Here is a 22,493-nt window from a genome sequence, read left to right as displayed (position 1 = left end):
ATACGAAATCTCACGCTCTTGTCTAAGCAGAAAGCGGAAATTGATCTAATCTCTTGATATCTATGACATACTTTTGTATTAATGAAGCCTTGCTAAATAAAACTTTTAAAAGTACTTTATATTTAAAATGATTATCAATTCTATTCAACTCTATTGATATGTAACTAATAGAACAGTTTGGTGGCCGCAGATTAAATTGAACCACGTATTTAACGACATTAAAAAAGAAGACCAAACAAAGTGACAAGTGACATTTCTCTCGTTTTCCTTGGTTACCACCTCCATATGTGAAGTTCGTTATTTATAAGACAATTTAGATAGTTATTAACATTTATCGTTTGTAAAGGTATAAGGTTCTTCAAGGAAGATTTAGTGATCAATTGATTGGAATAATGAATTATGATATAATAGCCTCGTAAATTATTTTTTTTCTCAAGATTAGTGCATCTATCATTATCTGGTATTTTATGAGTAATAAAATTTGTGTAGGCAAATTAATTGATGAAATCATAAGTCTTGTATAAATTTTTGTTTTAGGATACAATGTCAGATTCGGAGATAACTGCACCTCCACCTCCTAGTTTGAAAAATACCATTGAAGGTGATTGGAAATGTGAAGATTGTGGAAACCTAAATTTTGCCCGTAGAAGTAATTGTAACAGATGCGGAAAAAGCAAATCTCTCAGCTTGGCGGCAACAAAAAAACGTAAACTAGGCACTGAAATAGGTAAGGCAGCTGCAGAAAAGAGTAGAGGACTTTTTAGTGCTGATGATTGGCAATGTAACAAATGTGGAAATGTTAATTGGGCTAGAAGACAATCTTGTAATGTTTGCAATGCCCCCAAATTCGGAGATGTTGAAGAGAGAACGGGATTTGGGGGTGGATATAATGATAGAGGTGTAGTTGAGTACAAAGAGAGAGATGATTCTGATGATGAATATGATGAATTTGGAAGAAAAAAGAAAAGACGTAACCTCTCTGAAACTGAAGATAGAAACGAAATAAGAAAAGAAAAACTCGTAGAAAATGAGGAAGAAGAAGAAGATGATGAGGAGGAGGATGATGATGGTGATTTGTCAAAATATGATCTTTCAGATTGGGGGGACGTAAGTGATTCGAAAAATAGTAAATCTAGGTCACGCTCGCGTTCCCCAATTAGCAAAAAGTAATTTTTTAGCATTCACAGGAATATTTTTATAATTGTGTGATGGTCAATTCAATTTGTGGTATGTTTTATTTTTAATATTATTATGTTGAAAAGTTGTATTTCCATTAATCATAATTTTAATTAGTTGTTCAAACCTTTCTGGGCCAACAGCTTGGAAGTGATTTTCAAAATGTTTGTTGCTTCAAAATTACTTTATCCTATTTTATATATATATATATATATATATATATATATATATATATATATATATATATATATATATATATATATATATATATTACATTTTCAAAATTTTTCACATCTATTGGAATAGACAAAACCTGTAAGAAGATAAGATTTCGATATGAAATAAAAAGATTTTCATAGCCATCAAGTCTTCATTAGTGTTGTCTTGAGAAACTCACCCTCATTTTGGGGATTCTCTGTGTAAAATTAAGTACTCCTTAATATTCTGTTGGAATCCTATGCAGATCCATTGCCTTTTGTATTGAACTCCCAATATTTCACTAAAACTAAATCTAGAGCATGATTGGTATGGACTTATTAAAAAATTTACTTTATATACATCTTCCATGTTGTTATTGTAGATTTTCACATACTTCCTTCAATGTATTTCTTTTTAGTTTTGACCCAATGATGACAGTTGTCTTAGTATATTGTCCAATATAATTAGATTCTATAATGACTGGATTGTTGTCACACCATTGTGTGAATAACACTTCAAATTTATACTTAACAGAAAATTTAATTGTACAAAATTATTTTAATTTTCAAATATTGATTATAAAATTAATTAAGTGTATGGAAAATGTATGTCGAAAAGACTTACAAGAAAGATCATGAACTCAATTTTCGTGTAGGATGGCAGAAAACTATAGTACTGTTGCACAATATACTATTTGATATTGCCTGTGTCATTTATGCAACTTTTCAACATCTTAATATGGGCATTTTACACCCCCGTTTTAATTTTGTTTTATATGATATCACATTTTAACAACTTCTTATTGGCAAAATTTGTCATTTCTGTTATTAACCCTTCAGTACTAACATGATGTTTTTAACATCAGAAATTGAATAATGAGTAAAATGTTTTTCTTCGCCCAACAAGGATGTTTAGACATTTTATTTGGTTTGCCACTAGGTTTTTACAGTTTCTGAACTATTTTTGGCTACATTTCTGAACATCTTTACTTGACACTTTAAATACAATTTGTTTTATTTTAATAATTCATAGCACAAAATATTTATTGCTAATTTAGTTTGACAGGAGAAAACAAATATTTAATCAAATATTTATTGATTATTGAAAAATAATAATTGGGTCATATTGTCCCAATAGTATTGGTGAATGGGTCGTATGTATCCAAACAGTATTTTGTGATAGTAAAATAATGGAGAAGATAAAATATATGTTGCGTTGAATAAAAAAAAATAATAAAAGCAGCATTGTAATACAACATATCATTTTTATTGCATATATACAATGTAATCAAAAAGGAAACTTAGCAAAATAATCGTTACAATGTGCACATTTGTCCTCTTTTCTTTTTAGAATTCAACACATCGTGTACATCGTTTTCTTGAATTTCCCAGAATAGGCAGATGATCCCCAATATTATCCATCCTTCTTGTTCAGCTGGGAATTGCCAGTGGTTATCATTTTTTTTTTTCATACTGATATAATAAAGTTTATAAATGTTAGTTTTGAAAATCTTGTTTGTCGGCCCTCCTCTACTTCTTATCTCTGCATTCATGCGTCGCGGCTTACTTGATATCAAATGTTCAACAAAATCTTGCAGTATATTCTCCCATTCTTCAATAACGACCTCTATGAGTTGGTTGTGATTAGAAACAAGGGGACAAGACTTCAAATCCTCTTTTTGAGATAGTCCCATAGATGTTCTATAGGATTCATATCCTATAGAACATCTATCCACTCTAATAAAAGGATATTGACATCATGTAAGTAGTCAATAACCTGTCTAGCCACGTGGGGACGAGCGTTGTCCTGCATGAACTTAAAAATAGGGCCAACAAACAGATTACATGTTCAACAATAATTTTGTCTAAGTAATATTGGTCTCGTACGTATAAGGAGCAATTTCCTCCCCAAAACATTTTAGAGCCACCACCAAAAGGTACTTTAGGAGAGATATTACACTGGGCAAAGCTTTCTCCTTACCTTGACAGACACGCTCAAGTCCATCTTGAGATTTAAGACTAACTCTAGTTTCATCTGAGAACAGAACCCATTTCCAATCATTGATGGTCCAATTCTGATATAGTCTTGATCTTTGTGTTTGTGTTAAGCAAGAATTTTTTGGCTGGTTTTCTGTTCCTGAAATCATTTAAACCGCAAAATCCGAATTTAAGGACGTTTTTGTAAGAATCGCCTCAATTGTTAATGGTGATTTCTCTTCCAAATTTCACGAAATTTCAAATAAAACAGAAAGAGTTTCTTTTCTTGGATATCAATATTTAGAACCCAATAAATCATTGCACCGACCAGAGCGAATATTTTTATACCGTTATCTCGGGTTTGCTTGAGATGTACTACTAAAATCAAATTTCTGGAAATATTTCACCTACAGTCATGTACTCTGAAGACTTATTATTTACTTTGCGAATCTCAGAAATTCAAATAAAAAATTTAATTCGCATTAGTGACATAGTTGGTCTGAACATTTCAGTTAATGTGGCGTTCATTTTCTATAGATTACATTCTCCCGCTAGATTCAGTGGTGGCCCTTTTATGTTTTGTGTGTTGATTAGATTTTTTGAAAAAATCTCATTCTTTTACTGGAGGTATGTTCCTTTTTATTAGCTGGACTCGAAGAGTAGGGAAGAGATTGATCATTTGTTCTGACATGGGTACAAACTCCACATTCGTCTAGAACTTTCTTTTTTATCTCTTTCCATAAGTTTTGTAAACATTTTCATTCTCTTTCAAATATCGTTTCTGAAAAACAAGCAAGAATATCTATGTAGTGCAAGAAGTTACTTGGTACGAAATTAAATAAAATCTGCAACAACTAGCGCGTTATTTGCTTCGATAAAGAAAGAAAAGTGACGATTGTTAGCACTGAGGGGTTAAATTTCCACCTTTTGATAAGTCTTCTATACACCACTGAAAACGTGCTAAATAAGTAGATAAATTTATGATTATTAAATAGTTTTAAATATCTACAAATATGCTTATGAAAGTTACTTTCAAATTCGATAATATTTAGATCACCATGCTTAAAAATGATAACCTAAGAACTTGATATAACTGCCAATTATTCGGTTATTTCATCTATATCATCTTGTGTATATTAACGCATTAGAAAATCCGATGACATTTCCCAATTTAAAATCGTTCTTTTTTCAGAAAGATACTATGTGCTATGTGTGGAAAACTCCCTAAAATTTTCAATTTTTTATCATTTGTATACAAAATGATAATTAGACATTTTTTGTGTGACAATATATCTGTTTGTTTCATCAGTCATGAGGGTAGTGACCTCTTTGGAATGTCTCTATTCCTTTTTTTATTGTCTCCTTTCGTATTTCTCGATCTTCGGCATGGTTTAACGATATGTGGAAGTGATTGGTTTGTTTTCATCAGACTGTCTCATAGGCGATTAATCTTTACTTCTCCCACGGCTATAAGCCTTCTAGCAACAAAATATTACAGCACTTTCTCGACTGATTAGTTCTTTTTACAGCCCAGATACTTCTAAACATTTTCCTGTAGCACCACATTTTTAATAAATGAAAATATTTGCGCTCCTTAGTTCTAAGTGTGCACTTTTCTGAGTCGTTTGAAAAGATTAGGAAAACTAACGTTGAGACCGGATTTATTCTAGTGTTTTTGGTTATGTATGAACTTTTCGATATTTTATCACAGCATCGCACTCTTGTCTTTTCAGTAATCTCTTGAATTTTGGCGAGATCGGGGCAGTGAGCCGTCTGGGAAATCTCGTTTTTTTGTCAGTTAGTCTGTCGCGAGGTATGTCGAGTGAGCGGACGTGGAGCTTCCAAAAATCCTTAATATCCGGCCTGACGCGGTTAACCCTTCGATTTAATCTTTGTAGCACTTCGATGTAAACTTTAACAGTAAAGAGTCCAGGTGGCAGAAATTCGAAATGTCTTCGACCTTATCTCGTAACATCTTGTGCTTCCTCTCCGACTGGAATTTCGAGAGACAAATCATCCTCAAAAGCCTGAAGTATAATGAATGTCCTATCTTACGATTTATTGAGTCTCACGCATAACTTGATCGTGTATCTTTTTTCATCGACCACCCTCCAAGAGACGCGTGTACCAATCCAAACGTCCTGTCGCTACAGTAGCTCGTAACTCATCTCGGTTTTTTTGTTTGGATTTAGTGACAATTCTCGAATCTCTTCGGGTTGTTAATCTTCCCAAATGCATTAAACCAAAAATGGGTCTTATCAAAGGTGGATCATTTGAACGCTTGTCAAAAGTCCAACGTCTAATGAAACAATTCGGAAGGTCGATCGGCTTCAATTTTTGCACTAATTCAAGTTGTTGAATACGACAAACCAAGCTGTTGAGAACGGCGACACTGCACCGGAATAAGTCTTTTCATTGCCATTATCCTCCAAACCGCAATCTTCTGTCATCTGCGTCCAATCAGGAACGATGGTGATATTACTTCTAGTTGACAGGTATATGTCTGATTGTTCCATTGGTTCGATGTCAGTTTCAGTATCATGTCGGACAACCGTTTGTATTATCTCTTTGTACCAGTTGCCATCATTCTATGATGTGCAGCATCACCTGGATGGTATTATCAGGGGTTATGCTACCAACAGTCTTTTCTAGTTCCTTTCTCAAATACCTTCAGTAGTTGCAAACAAAGAAAGTGTGTTCGCCATCATCTGACTCGTGTTCTTAGTACGTAAACTCATTTGTCTGTCCTTTCTTTATTTTATGATGATTCTTTTCTTGATGTTCTCTTCCTCATAAATCATACATGAAGCAATGTGGTGTCTTTCTGAAAAAGTATTTAAGATCTAATATTAGTACATACTATTACTTAAGGTGTCAATTAAATTTGACGAGTTTAAATTTCAATATATGACACTTATAATGTATAAATGTGGTGTATGGATAGATTACCTGTAATTATGTTTTAAATATAAAAATTTCTGTGTTTTAAATATGTAAGGTAGTTCAAATTAAGGATAATGTTTTCATATGTACATGAAATAAATATGTTTAGATCAACTCGGTTATTTATTGAATTGGTAAAAATTAAAATAATAGTCTTGAATTTTACCCGTGTGAAGTTACACGTATTTCTATCACGAAAATCTTTTTTGCAACATAATGAACTTTTACGACGAAATTTTGATAGAGGATACAAAGGTCACTATAAGTCAGACAACGCTCTAGAAAAATCTGACAACGCTGTCAAAAATATTAAAACAAACGAACAAATAACTCTATAAAAAGAAATCTAATCGTGTTAAATCACACACAACTACCAAAGATGGTAGTGGCAAAAATAAAATAGTTGGTTCCGACAATACTAAAAATAATAAATCTGCTTACTTTCAAAATCTCCTTAGTCCGATTTTTACGGTTTATCAGGTTTTGATACAATTAGATTTAAAATGTCTCTATTTAACACCATTCAAAGCTCCTAATTCATGGCTGAAAGATTTCCGCAGATGGCTCGGACAGACTACTACAGAAATTTTCGGAGCTGCGGTTTCTCGTGCGATAATAGCCATTAGGATCGCCAACCTCCGCAGGAGACTGTCGTAAGAAGAAGAAAGCCCATAATAAATTGGTTATAACGGCATCTATCGGACAATCGCAAAAATTTATATACCTTTGCATCTCTTGAAATTAGTCAAAAGCTCCTAAGTCTGCATTTTGCGTTCGACCGTCATTGTTCAAAATGTGCATATGATTTTGAAATAAATACAAAGAAATATTCAAGAAAGTGACTGGTTTCTATTAAAACCAGATGTACGGGGGCACGAGAAGAAATGAATTTATACTATCTCTAGTTCCAAATTCAAATGGAACTAATGGTAGATCGTCTTCCTCCAGAATATATACTATCTCAATTGAAATGAATAGATTACTTATAATGATGCTCTGGAAAAAAATAAAATCAATAGGAATGAAAGGGAAAATTATTGCGTAGAAATAATTTAAGGAAGTTTTTGAAGGAATAGCGGAAATTCAATTTTACAGGAGAGTGAATGATGTCCTAAACGCAATTAAAGCGGCAATGGGCAACTAAACAGCAACATACAACGTTTTTTCACTAAATAAAATTCACTTAGTTGCAAAAACATACTTATTGGTATGTTCATTCAAGTTTTGGTGTTCAACAACAGAAAAATGAAAGACATGGTATATTGGAGGAGGGATAAGAATAAAATTGAAGCGGTTGAACCAATTTTATTGACAGAAAATAAACAAATACAATGAACACAATCTAGTGTTACTGTAGAAAACAAACTTTTGCTTCACTCAGCTTGCTCATAAATACTACTAAATTGATGGAATAGTTTCATAAATTACCCTTGGTCAGAATCTAAGATACTGATTCATAAGGTCTTTCTTCTTCTCTTTCGATATCCGCAGGAGTTCTGGGTACAGGTCGGGAAGATCCTTGACGTCACATTGATTAAACCGTCACCTGTTTTGAAATCTAAGGGCATAATATGTTGTGTCTTTCACATACAGTGAAACTAGGTCATCGGCAGTTATCTTCATCCAGACGTATGTTATATTGATTTTTTTAAGTTTTTCTGGAGTGGTTCAATGTCTTTAAAAGCACTTTGATCCATTTCAGAGAGTCTTATATGCTTGGTAAGTTTCGCAATGATCTAGACTACTGTCAACTTCGATCGATTTCCTCTCTTCTTCATCCCGAGACAGTACTAACTTGGCGTAAAATTGATCGCATAGTTTGCATGTGTCAGAGCGAGGTGTCCCAAACCTCACATTAAACTCTCTTTTGAAAATCTTACTTACAAAGTAGAACTTGCTGGATTATCAGGGTATATCTGTTTGATTAAACGACACATTTTGGAGACACTGAGATAAAGACTAAACATTTTTTATATGAGACATTTGTACTATAATGATTAATTTCTATAGGGAACGAGTCAATGTGCTCTCTAATGTTCCTCTCACTGTATCATCGATCGCATGATGACGGTTCAAGTGAGTGTCCTTATCTTTTGGTGTAACCTAACCATCTTTCATTTTTTGCTGTAAAATTTGAATTCGCCTTGATGTGATGACAAACGTGTTACGACACACATGTTTTCCATTTAATGAATAATAAAAAGACGCTGTCGTGTTGATGTGTAATCTGATTTACCGGTACGCCTTTTCTGTGGTTCCTGTGGCGATGAATTTAAGGAATAAAAGACTGTCCATAGTACATCAAACCGTAAAACTGACGAAATAAGTTATGTGCGTACGTAGGACTAAGAGAAATACATCATTCTTTCTCAAAATCCGCTGAACAACCAACAAGTATTTGAAGATGAAATCAATTCAGGAACGACATCATCCTTTCCGCGATTGGCTTTCATAATTTTAATCTTCTTGTCACTCAATTCCGCGAACTGTACAAATTCACACAACAAACACTATGAAACCGCACAGAACCATACAACGTGGGTATGAGCGCTGCCAACATGAAACGTTTTTCCATCAAACCCAAGCATGATTCGCCCCTCTTCTAGTGCATTATAGACTAAGTAGAGATTTGAAAACTAACTACTTAGAGGTTGGATTCGATCAAGCAAGCAACAAAGATCGTTTATCCATCAAAATCCGTCAATGTGAAAAACGACATGTAACATGTTTCCGGCCTCCCATTCATGTGAATATTCAGTGCGTTGCCAAGCGTTTAAAAGGAGTTAATCCAAACAAAAAATTATTTCAAAAATGGAAAGGACAATTGCGTAGTTGTAATTCCGAGGTTTCAGTAAATTTAACTTTACAGTGAGGCAGAAAATGTTCCTACTTTTAAGTAGGCTTGCTGAAAAAGTATCGATATTATTAATTCAATATTGATCCAATGTACAAAATTTCCAGTATCGAAAAATATATATTTTTTTATTATAGAGCTGTCGTCGCTGGAATCCAAAACCGTAAAAGATAGGAACGAAAATTAATTGTATTGTCTATCACTGTTGATTATTATGTTTTGTTTACGTTGCATATAGGAATTGTCCGTTGTTTTTCGAGCGATATCAGTACTTCGATAACCTCAATCTCGCGACTTGTTCACTTTTTTCTAATCATGTCGTCGTCCAGCAGTAGTGTTGGGTGGAATTTTTTAAAAAGACCAATAAGATCATGTTACTTGTAATTTATGTGGTAAAAATTATAAAACTAGTGTGAATACAACAAAGTTCACATCACACAGAGTTTAAAAATGCTGATTAAGTCAATCTTGGATTAGGAGCATTAAACTAAAAAATCCGCATTGGAACAACAATGAAGACTATCAATCGGAACTTGTTCGTCTAATAACAAGGAATACTGATAAAATATCTTTATGTTTATTGAGATTTTTGTACATTAAGATAATGTATATTTTAACAAAAATTACTTTTTTTAATTTAACCCACTGGTCGTCAAACAGTCTATCGCGAGCCACCGGTGGCTCGTGGGGTAATTTTTATTATTTTTAAAGCAATGTGTAAAACACTATCTAAATTTGGTTTCATTTCCTAAAAGCCTCTCTTCTGCACGATCATATTAAATGTCCCTCTTACCACTTATCTAGTGGTCAATGAAAACTTTGACTTCTTATTCCAACATAAAAAAGTAACATTTTCTTTTTCCCAAAGTAATTTTCCTGGTGGTGATTATTCAAAGAAATCAAAGCTACACATATAGATTTTTAAAAACCCTCATCGTGGAAGTTGCTTTTTTGTATATTTCTCATAAAATATATTTTGGGATTAGAAATTCAAAAACCTATGTTAAGGTACATTACTATTAAAATATTGTATTTATCAAAAAATGTACACAACCGAATGAAAATTATAAATTTTAAAGCTTAAAATGATTTTATTATAGAATTATCAGTTGTCAAGACTTTAAAAAATCTAATTAAATACTTTGTACGAATAAATAACAAAATCAATATCAAAAGATAATTACAAAATAAAATTTCATTCATACACATATTCACAAAAACTAAATATTTTAATATATATTTACAAATATTTTGAAATGTGACTTTTAGCAGATCATTAATCAATTGAATACTACAAAATATGAATAATAAAGCTGAGATCGTTCAGACCTGCTGAAAGTCTTTCTTCGAATCTTAATAATTATTCCAAAAATCTGTTTATTTATTATTTTCATACAACTTGTCTCGTAAACATTTGATTTTATTGACGAAATACGCTTCCAGGGATTCTGCACATTTATAAAAAGGAGATTCCTTTGGATTGTAATATCTACAGTTGTCAAATATTTTTGTCATATCTCCTATGAATTCGCTTAATTTAGTGTAAACTTGATCGTTGATTTTACCTTCGATCATTTGCAAATCTGAAAAATTAATAGAAACATCTTTAAAGCTACCTTCAAAAAATTACACCTGAAACATAGATTACACTCAATAAAAATTCATACAAAAATTTATTCTTACAAGCTTGTGAAATTACATTGACTACCAACATGGTAGTCATAGGATCCATTTATCACTTACATAAGGGTGCTAAGGCAGATTAAAAATATCTAGACATACTCTTATTTAAAAAAAAGATTAAACTCATTTATATAATATTTTACGTCGAAATTTAATAAATCTATACAGAAAAAGAGTTTCCAGAAAACACGTTAATAGGACTGACAAATAATGAGGCTCTATTCTCTTCTCAGACGAAAACAAAGTGTGCCTGCATGTTGGCGATAGAAGAATCTAAAGAAGACCTGGTGAGAGAATCGTGCAGTTTGCATAAAAGAAAACGTCGCATTTGGAGGAAGTTACTGGATGGTTTGGGCGAGAATTTAAATAGAAGCAAAAACCGAGTGGGTTTTTATTGAAGCTGGCGGTAGAAAGGGGGGGTTAACAGCTAACCTATAAGTAGAATAAATTTTAGTAAGTTTCATCGACGAAAACTTCACCCACATACTGCAGGTTCTGTACAGTAGCATTGGATTGACTAGAGCATAGCCTGGACTTAAACTCTATCGAACATTTATGGGATGAACTTTTCTAAAGTTCGGGCTAGAAATCCTGCACCAGTCACGAAATTGGACCTCAAAATGACATTCACTGAAGAATGAGGTAGCAATGAACAAGATCGAGTAAAAAAATTAACCAGGGGAGGGAGGGAACTAAATATTATTGGTTAATTTAAAATGAATTATTATTTTTACGAATTTAAAATTTTCTTTGTCGTTAATTTATAACTCTTTCTCATTGTTTCAGATTTTTTTGCTCACGAGCGTAGTTCTATTGACTTGATTTACATTAAACTGTGAATATTTGTGTAACTAATCCTAAAGGTAAAGGAGCTCAACACATCTTATGAAACTTGAGTTGGAGGTAGGAGATGAAAATAGAAAAAATGAATGAATGTTTTTAGCAAATCTTAGAAAGTGTTACGAATTTTTACATTGTAACCGCGCCAGTTTATGCGTTGGTATTTTCATCTACAGATTAAAACACCACCGATGCCATAAAAAACTATTCAGTTGATTTTGACTCTTGTATAAAAGTCAATAAGTAAAATCCCAAATATTTTTTTGCATTAAAATAACTTTGATTAAATAAATGACTGTCGATTGCTTCAAGCTACTATCTGAAAATAATTTCAAATAATTTCGTGGATACAAATCAATCATTTCATTTAGCAAGGTGTCTGAACAGTGGAACGAAATAAAATCGTAAACTGTAATTCTCCTTGCAATACAATACAATTTTGACATGGCTTTTGTGTAACAATTAAAGCGAGAAAAATGAAAATTCAGATTTTAATAGTTGTGAACCAAAAGCCCAGAATAACGTATCAAAGTTCAATGATTTATTTCAAAAATCAAGATTTAAGAAGAAAATGAGGATAAATAAATTTTTCTTCTCCTCAGTCAAAAGTACACACTTTCGTCCCTGCACAAAGTACTTAGTTTTGACCAACGCATAAAGAAAAATTGTATAAACTTCACGGTCCAAAAGTTGAAATCGGGAATCATGACGCAAACTTTCGGCTCATTTCGTGTGATATACCACTCCGCCATCAAAGTTGAAATTTAACTTATCTTCTCCCACTTATCGCGCGTTGCTTTTATAGCCAATACAAAACTTACTATAATATCCTTAAGAGCACTCTAGCATATTCATTTGGGCAAAGTTAGACAGAATCTAACTAATTGACTAACTAACAAAGCTAATCGCTATCATATTATTGGTACAGTTTAGCTGAAATTTCTAGATCTCTCTGAGATATTCATACTAATTGCTTTGAAAACAAAGTTAATACTTACGAAATTGAACAACTTAGACGATTATTAGGAAAAATAGCAAATAAAGTTTGAAATACTGGAAAAGCAATGAAACAAAAACCAATAATAGGAAAATTAAATAGACAAGAAATTGGGAAACCACAGTAGACAAAAAGAAGAAAGCTTAAAGAAGAATTGAGGAAGATAGCTGAAGACAGGGAAAAGAGACCAGTTGGATCCAAACCCTCATCCACAACACGAGAAGGGATAAGAAGTTAAAATTTGACCGACTGGGATCAGTAAAAGCATCAAAACCCATTTTTGGTGTAACCAAAACTGTAGCTATTACATCTCTCAGTAGTTTGGAGACTAGAAACTTCAATAAAAAACTAAAGGGATGATCAAGAAAAAAAATGGATAAACCACATAAGTAATAAGAAAAAAACTCGGGATAATTGAGGAAAATTGCAAAGAAATGAGAGGTACAGAAAGAACCAAAACCCTCATATAACACCTGCAAAAGTAAATTGGAATTTCTGGAACTGATTGTGATATTCATACTGATTACCACCACTACTAAACCAACCCCTGCTAACTGTTTACCTTCGGTCTCCAAAGATAATGAATTGTTTATTGAAACGCGAGGTGTGGCAGTGTCATTTGCTTATTCCTGAAAAGGTAGAAGGTCATAACCACCATTAAAACAGTGGGCAGGAAACTCTAAAATCACAATACCAAATAATGGTAAGCAGTTAGCTCCAAGATGGATGGTTGTAGAAGAAACCCGAAAAAAGTAGAGTGCCAAAAAGTTCTACAATAACACACTGCTTACTTACTTAACCATAAACTATATCAAAAACCTTATTACACATATAAATTTTCACTTACCCATAGGTTCCTTTATGACTTTATAATAATCTGGTGCTTCCGTTGGATCCACTGGTTCCATAAAAGGCCAAGCACTTTTGTGAACCTAAAGAACAGCAATTCAAAATTAATTGATCACAAACTGTAGTAGAAATATATGAATTAAATTGAAAAAAAATATATATTTACTTGTAGTTGCTTGATGAGTTTTTTTAAGCCATCAAAATCCTTAGCTTGTAAATCTTTCATATTGGCAAAATTGACGGAATTATTCCTTTGACATCGTGGACAAATATATTCATCGATATTATCTGCTTCGGATTGTAAAATACCCACACACCTACCATGGAACCAGTCTTGACATCTATCACAGCAGATATAAAATCTAAAACAACACAAAAACGTCTATGAATTGAAGCTTACAACTTCTATTTCTTTTCAACGGCTAGTAGTGAAAAATGAGCGCCATAAACTGTCCCTATGATACATCATTTTCTCTAGCAATTTAAAACTTTGAGGCTTAAAACAATCAAGTTTCGATTTCATAATTTTTTTCCTGATTTTTCTTGAATTTAAAAATTAAAAAATAAAGATAACGAAACAAAATCTTTTGGATTTGGACATTATATACAAATGAAAAAAAAACTAAAATATACAGCAAACATCGGAAATTTTATTATGTATTAAAACATATATTTTTTTGTATTTCTGAAAACACATGATTCATCTAGGCAACTAGTAATTGATTAAAACGGGAAATATGAATAAACAAATTCAATTTCTTCCTTTAATAGTGATTTATCGGAATAATGGCGATTTTTATTGAAGCAGACTTTACTTTTAATAAAGTCGAAAATATTAGAACATTGTCGCATTCAACACATAGCTGTTATTTGTAACATGAAATTTTGTCTTTTTTATAAACTGCTGATAGTTAATTTAAATTTTTTTTTCACTTGATAAATTATGAGGGTTAACTATAGTATTAACAGAAACGATTTCCTTTAAAAACAAAATATAGTCCTCAGAGCGAAAATGGAATCTCATGGATATGGACATCTTATATAAATCCAAAATGAAAAATAAGAACTACAACAAACAAAAGGAATTTGGTTGGTTTTAATGAAACCAACGCTAAATGAAATTATTTACATGAAATGTCAGTAGAAACAATGATTGTTTGAATGAAAACCTAAGCCTAACGGTATTAGAGTATTTCAACACAAAAAAAATTTCTTCAAAGATCCTAGGTTTTCCGAATCAACCAAGAGGACACCACCTGACACGATAAATCCGCACTTCATAAGCAAAATCAGACTTATACATTGGGGACATCTGTAAAGAAGGCAAAGAACCAATCATATTAGATCTTTTCTTGTCGAAGAAGTTTGGAAATGATAAACCGAAGGCAGGGAAAACGCACACTTTAAGATGTCCAGACAACCAAGAAGAAAAGGATGTATACGCAACAAGCTAACTCTTAACAAAAAATAAGACCTCCAGAATGTATTGAATATTAATAAATATTGTTACCTTGTCATGAATCAGTGAAGCAAAATATACAACCTGGGATTATACAAGGTAATTATATAGCCTTGTGTGATTAGGAGTCTTTAGAACTAACTTTCTAAAACTCCTTGCCCAATTAACAAGGCACCCTCGCAGACATATACCATATGCATTGCTTAGATTATTAATTATACTTACTGTGATTCATCGTACGGTTGTTGGCATAAACAATACAATTTATGTGTATCTCTGGCTTGTTTACATTCGTTACAAATAAACTCCGATAATGATTTGCTATTTTCCTCCGTTATACCCACACAATCACCATGGAACCAATTATTACAAAGATCACAACCGACGTAAAATTTAGTTTCATCATAGGGTGTCCTACAGATGCAATAAACCTAAAATGGATAGATGAATCATGTAAGCCATTTGAAAACAGAAGATAAAATAATTTTGTAATGATAAAATTGAAAAAGATGAAAAAATTTCTCTCGCAACTTTTGAGAAAGGCATTATTTCTAATAGGCAGTCAGTTAGAAAATGGCTTCATTTCACTGTGTACAGGATGTATTAACCCTTCAATATCCACCTTTACCATAAAACCTCCATGGGATTATCTAGCATCCTGCAGTGATGCCTTACCTCAATAGCTGCTTATCTACAGGTCAAGATGATGATCTCCTGTTTGCGATACTTCCTTTCAAGATTGAGCTGGACACATTTTACAATTGCATATGTTTCTGCTCAATGTGTGCTCAAATTTAAATTCAATATTCAGGAAAATATTCCAACTGACAGTAAAAATTAAATGTATTCTCTCAAAAAGCAAAGAAAAAAGTGTGATGCACCATGTTTTTTCTAATATCTTGTAACCATAATTTAGGGTCAGTCCAGAATGTTGTAGGGCCTGACAAAAAAAAATGAAATTTTACATGTTAAAATCGTGCATTTTACCAACCTTTTCTTTCTTATTATGACTTTTGGAATGAGTGGCCGTTATAGTGGGCGACACTTGAGGCACTTGCTTCGGATTCTTTTTATGCCTAGAGGATGTTTTCGGTTGCGGGGTAGGAATTGCGGCGGTGGTTGCTGTAGGGGCAGATTTCCTTTTACTGCTTCCAGTTCGAACTTCATCTTGTTTTGTTCTTTCGATTTTTGTACGGGCGGCCAATTCTTCAGTTACCTCTCGCTAAATAGAAAAAACAATTACAATAACATATTGTTACAGATGGTACATCCAAAAATTGTGTGAATTATTTTTTTTTCAGAACATTGAATTTCCCTCATCGTTTTTCAGACGGGAAAAGAAGACAAAAATGTATAGAATCATCATAATATGCGAAATTAGTTACAAAACACTTAATTGGAAAGAAATTATACAAAAGGTGAGCACGTGGTTATTCATCATCAGATTATTGGATAATTTCGTATTATTAAATTTAATATTACATTGAATTGCACAAAGTAGTACGAATTTATTGTATCTTATTATTTCAATTTGAAATATTTCAAATATTAATACGACAAAAAAAATCTTCAATAAATGTCGACTTACCGAAAGATGAGCGAGAAATGAATGAAGGCAACAAGAGGCTGACGGAAATCGTCATAATTACGTTCAAGAGCGCAAGCGCATCGAAAAATAAGTTTTAGCTGTTAAAAGGCGGTTATTTTAAATTTATAAATGAATTTAAAAACCGCTGAAAATTGAATTAACCAGTTTTATGGTTGATTGAAAATATTTGATACTACCTTTTAAAAGAGAACTTTTTATATAATGATAGAATATGATTTTTCAATATTTTCATGCCTTCATTTAGACATTTCAATCTATTTTTGTTCAATAATAGATAATAAATTTCTTCAATTTCTTAGACCTTTTGATCTATTAATGCTTCTAAATGTTCTTGATTTTAGGTCTCTTCCGATTTAAAATTATATTTATATTTAAATTAATTTAAATTTATAATTTTCTAAAAATTTCCTTCTATCTTTAAAAAATTATAAAAGAAACTAATTTTAAATCAGAAAACACCTAAAATCAAGAACATTTGGAAGCAAGATAAATAATATTAGTATAATATTAATAATAATACTGAATCTATTTTTTCTAAGTATTTCTATACATGGATGAGGCTTGTAAAAGAGTTCCATGTCAAAAGAATATCATCATATTCAGAACATTTGGTAAAAAGCTACTTTTATAATAGCTCGATTTGTCATAAACATAACATGCAAATCACATATGGAGTACCCATCTTAGCTCCAGTCCTGTGGAACTATTATGACAAAATCCTTTATGCTGATGATCTCGCAGTGGTAGTCCCCTAAGCATCAGAAGAATTACTGACAACCCAGACAGATATTGCAATACATAGGATATCGGAGTGTATCAAAGAAATGAATTTAAACCTCGCGGAAGATTGAAGCTGAACTCATGGACTCTCATGGTCGACCGTAAGAGACTATTAGGCAGGTGACCATAGAAATGAAGAGCACCTTGAAGTCTGCATGGAACAGGGAACTTCTGTGGAAAGACATATTTTGTAAAAAAACTTGAAGCATCTGCGATGGCCTTGAACAACTCAATATCAAATCTCAAAGGTAAAGCAAAAACTCCTTAATAAGTTCACATCTCCATGTTAGCCTCATGGAATCAGATTCCAGAAGTACAGCAATATGCCCAAAAAACTCGAAAAAAACTAGCCATTAGAATCTGCAGCGCATTTCTTACAGTATCAATGGAAGCAGTAGTACTATTAGCTGACTTGATACCTATAGACTTACTGGTAAGGAAAAGAAGCTTGACCTATGGTGAAGATAATGTAACTAAAGTAAAGGAGAGATATATCACTGGAAAGATACCAAGAAGATGAGACACTATGACAAAGGTAGTTGGAGAAAATAATTAATTCCTAATATTAACATTTGGCTCAATAATTATCACCTGAGACAACTACTCACAGGACATGGACGTTTCACGGCTTATTTGTCTTGTTATAATATTACAGATTCACAAATTTGTCTTTAATGTCAAAGTTACTGCAGAGCAAACTTTTTTTGCAAGTCAAAGATGGTAGGAGGAAAGTAAAGCTTACCATACATTAAATCGGAAGCTTACTGTCCCCAAAAAATATTGTAGCGAGGAAGTTTGGAAAGCCCTATCTAGTATGGTGACACAGATAATAAATCAAAAATAAAAAATCTAGTACATAGACCAAGACAAGTCCAAGCAGTATGATGAATTAATACCTTCCGGTGTTTTTTATACTGTCTGTTGAGAAGCTAGAAGGGTTTTTTAGTATATAAAAAACCCACACATCTTTGCAATTCCAGCAGCCGAGATGTCTTTTGTTATTTTCCATAAAAAAACATTTGCATACAAAAATCTATAGTTTTTTTTTTGTTTACCTCTATCAATATACAATTTAACCAATCGCCCGACTCTTTAGGTTTCAGTACCGTATTTTTTGATGGTTTGTTCTATAAATTTCATTTTTATATACCCCACATTTCTCAAAATGAACTTTTATGGACGATATTGGCAAATTTGGACAACCTCGTTCCATAATGTTAATTTTTGTTTATTTATTGATTTGTTCAGTAATAAATTGAAGATTCTTGTTGACTCAATGACCTATTGACTAGAAATTTACCATGAAAACTGTCTGTGAAAATGGATACTATCCCCTCTCAGTCTTAAATTGTAGCACCGAATCAGGCTGGATTGACTCACCAATTCGGGGCCATTTAATTCAATCAACAGTTAGGCAAGTATACCAAGAGTTTTTAGATACTGTGAGCTGTAGACCGAGATGATTGTTTTTTTGGGCTATCATAAGAATACACACTTGACTACTTGACTGATGTAAAGGTGTAAGTGAGTTGGACTACACTTTCAACCCCTACTGATTTCATATGAGGGTAAAATAAATTTTATTGGTACCTACATACGTAAAAAACTATAGTGTAGACAGGAAAGAAGATTTATACAAGCTTGTATTCAGAAAAGCCTTTTGGAAGAAGTTGGTGGCTGAATTTCTTCACAAGAAAAAAATGATCTTCAGTTCGTATCCAATCCTTGTTTAGGCAATTTGTCTACACAATACATCCAAGAGATGCTAGAATAACATGTAGTACAACACGTTGTTTTTTTAAAGAAGTGAGGTAGTAATAGTAACAGTAGTACTGTTATGAAATAACCAGCAAGGAATCCTAACTTTAATTCTTAAGAGAAACGTGAGGGTCAAAAATTAGCTCCCGGAAACCGCATTGAAGAGGAGTAGGAAGGTGAACCTCAAAAGTTCCTAAAAAAATGAATACGATTGATTAAAACTGCAATAAAACCACAGTGAGGCAATTCTAGTTATTGAGTCAAGTTTTTTAATAATTGATACATTTTCATTCAAAAATTGTGCAATTTTAACTTAGTTTGTTTTTAAGTACTTACAATAAAAAAACCTCACTATAAAAATGTCTTATGCGATTTATCTTTTAATAAAGAGGGTAAAAATTTATTGTTTATAGGGTGGATCGATTTTATTGGACGCCAAATAGTAAAGAATTTGTCTCACCTGAATTTCATACTGCAACTCCTTTTCTAAGAGAGCCCTTTTCCTGAGTATATCTTTCTTCAACATTTCTTTATGTCTAAATAACGTAACCAATATTTTTGTTTTCATTGTAACTTTCTTTTCTGTCTCCGATACTTCTTTAATTTTCACTTTGTTTCTGGGGGATACGATTTTTTCTTTAACGGGTTCTGGACTAAAATGCAGTTAATATAATAATACCAACTTATTTGAAATTGTATAAATATCATTTTTTTTAAACTGTAGATTAGTTTTAACAGTAGAATTAATTGATCCAAATGAAGTGTAAATAAGATAGATTGAGCCTTAAATGCATCCAACATAATAAAATTGCAACGAATTTTCACAAAATGATTTTAGCTATGAATCTTAACTCTTTCTTAGTATGTGCTAATGAAACAAAGAAAAATCCAATAACGATGTGTTGTTTTAATCTATGGATAAACAACTTTTGTAATCTACTAGGAGAAAAAAATTAACATTAAGCCAGTTGTATTTATGCATATATTTATTAATTTTTTAGACCTTTTGATATGTTTATGTTTCTAAATTTTCTTGATTTTAGGTCTTTTTTGTTATAATTTTTTTTTATAATTCATCATGAGTATGTAAATAAAAATAAAATCAAAATTTCTTTTTTTCCTTAATTTTACAACTCAAATTTTGGTTCTCCAGTATCGCAGAAAGAAAGGGGGACACAATAGATCCTTCGGGTAGCAGTGAATATTCTTCTTAAAGTGCCATCTTCGGACGAAGATTGGTGATCATCATGACTATTTGTATTTTATTCACAGCTGATCTAAACAATTGATTTAACGTGCAGATAAACCACTTCCTTAAGTCTCGCAGCCATGATATTCTTCGTCGTCCTATACTTCTCTTTCCTTCTATCTTTCCCTGCATAATCAATCTCTGGAATTCTTATCGTTGTCCCCTTATTACATGACCAAAGTACTTTAGTTTCCGGGCTTTTATGATAGTCTATAATTCTCTTTGTGTTGCCATTTGCTATTCAATCTGTCCATCATATTCGTAGTATTCTTCTCAATATCCATATTTTAAAGGCTTTCAGCTTTTTCATTATTGCTTTGTTTAAAGTAAGTGCCTCTATTATATCAGTCTATTTTTAAATTATTTATTCAAGTTTTTGAATCGAAAGAAGTTTTTCATTTTATAAAATGTATTTGGGGCAATTTCAATTCTTAATTTTATACATATTTGTATTTCTTTATTTTTTCAATGTATATATATATATATATATATATATATATATATATATATATATATATATATATATATGTTGAATTTCTCTGAGCAAAATTGAATCCTATTTTACAAATTATTTTTTATTTTAGTATTTTAACATTATGCTTAGATTTTATGTTTAAGGAAACTTAACATTTAGTTGAAAGATATTTTAGAAAAGGAAAAGTAAGTCCTACCTCTGTTTTATGACCCCGGACACATGAGTCACACAAAGGACCCTTTTTTTACTTTTCGGAGTAATGCATATATTTTAGTAAAACATCTGTAATTTTACGATTCTTAAGGAGAGGCTTAGACCTCATTGTAAATATTTTATTATTAGTTTTTTAGTTAGTACAAACCGACTCTTTCAAGCGTGAGGACGCTTCTCGAAAACGTAGTCTTTTAAATAAAGACTTAATATATGAATGTTAACCACTGTGTATTTCATTTATAAATATAAAACCTAATAATCACGATTACCTATCCATAACTTTCAACAATATATATATATATATATATATATATATATATATATATATATATATATATATATATATATATATATATATATATATATATATATATATATTACCATAACAATATATATATATATATATATATATATATATATATATATTGTTATGGTATTATAGTGTGTAATGTTTATTTTTATAAATTTTATTTTAAATAAAATCAGATTTTAATTTGGGCGCCATTAATAATTATTTGAATTTCTTTATTTTATTATGTTATTATTATTTTTTTTATTCTCAGGGTATTATATTGTGAGGTCAAATTAAAAAATTTTATTGCGATAAATTGTTATGGTTATAAGGTCAGATTATAATAGTTTTAAGACCGGGTCTGTTCTTTATAATGAATAAAATATTCAAAATATACAATTTCTTAACTAGCTATTACAATTATTTTATTTTACAAACATTCATTCATTCATTCATACTCATAATTACACTCATAAAACTAAATTATATGGAATGTGAACTCAAATATTATATACTAAAAGAAATACTTAAACTTAATAGAACAGTTTTTTTTTTTTTAATTGGAAATTGTTACGGCCTTGCAGAATAAACAGATACTCCGCTGTAGTTCCACTCCTGTTCTTTTCCTTTTCACAACTTCTTTATCTTGGAAATTGTTCCTTTGTGAGTATTCTCACTTATTTCACTTTATTTAATTGTTTTCACTAATTTCTTATTACTACACTTATACAATTATTAATTATCAATCCTTTGAATATTTTATGCCTTTTTTATCAAGATTTTAATTTTTTTAAATTTCAATTAAAATTATTTTACTCTTTTTTCTCTTGCAAAAAAAATTTCTCTCCTTGTTGATTCTCTTCTTCATTGTTTTTTTTTTAACCAATGATATTTATTTTAAAAGTTAGTTAATAAATTGTCATTTCTAAATTTTTAAATTATTGTGACTTTATTCAAATAATATTATTCTATAATTTCTTTGTTGTATTTATTTCATTCCTATGTTATTTATTTTATCATTGCAGTTGTCAAAATTTTTATATTTTATCATTTATAACCTTAAAATTTATGTTGGTATGTCACACAAATTTTTGAAGTTGGTGCTCCTGTTTTTATCTGTCAATTTATGGATTAAATTCTTT

The 22,493-nt window shown here is 31.3% G+C and overlaps 2 protein-coding genes across 9 annotated transcripts in view; one reads left to right on the top strand and one right to left on the bottom strand.

Annotated features, from left to right (window-relative positions):
* Window positions 1–202: 202 nt before the first annotated feature.
* LOC130895727 (zinc finger Ran-binding domain-containing protein 2) lies at window positions 203–1,388 on the top strand. Of its 3 annotated transcripts, none has more exons than XM_057803234.1 (2): window positions 203–460; window positions 538–1,388. In XM_057803234.1, exon 2 carries the CDS (start codon window positions 544–546, stop codon window positions 1,168–1,170), a length of 627 nt encoding a protein of 208 aa, XP_057659217.1. In that variant the 5' UTR covers window positions 203–460; window positions 538–543; the 3' UTR covers window positions 1,171–1,388. The 3 variants fall into 3 exon arrangements, with proteins under 3 accessions (XP_057659217.1, XP_057659216.1, XP_057659218.1); XM_057803233.1 differs by having other exon boundaries at window positions 249–346; window positions 538–1,386; XM_057803235.1 differs by having other exon boundaries at window positions 283–471.
* Window positions 1,389–10,150: 8,762 nt separating this feature from the next.
* LOC130895717 (nucleosome-remodeling factor subunit NURF301) overlaps window positions 10,151–22,493 on the bottom strand; it is a 74,110-nt gene continuing 61,767 nt past the window's right edge. For all 6 annotated transcript variants that reach the window (XM_057803216.1, XM_057803211.1, XM_057803214.1 and 3 more), the window contains 6 exons: window positions 19,583–19,775; window positions 15,967–16,197; window positions 15,201–15,406; window positions 13,683–13,878; window positions 13,515–13,599; window positions 10,151–10,730 (listed from right to left, as the gene is read on the bottom strand). In XM_057803216.1, the coding sequence (XP_057659199.1) occupies window positions 10,525–10,730; window positions 13,515–13,599; window positions 13,683–13,878; window positions 15,201–15,406; window positions 15,967–16,197; window positions 19,583–19,775 (1,117 nt within the window). In that variant the 3' untranslated portion in view covers window positions 10,151–10,524. The remainder of the gene's footprint in view (window positions 10,731–13,514; window positions 13,600–13,682; window positions 13,879–15,200; window positions 15,407–15,966; window positions 16,198–19,582; window positions 19,776–22,493) is intronic.

This window comes from Diorhabda carinulata, chromosome 6 (assembly GCF_026250575.1).
Source record: "Diorhabda carinulata isolate Delta chromosome 6, icDioCari1.1, whole genome shotgun sequence".
Lineage (NCBI taxonomy): Eukaryota > Metazoa > Arthropoda > Insecta > Coleoptera > Chrysomelidae > Diorhabda > Diorhabda carinulata.
This window is presented reverse-complemented; position numbering and strand designations above follow the sequence as displayed.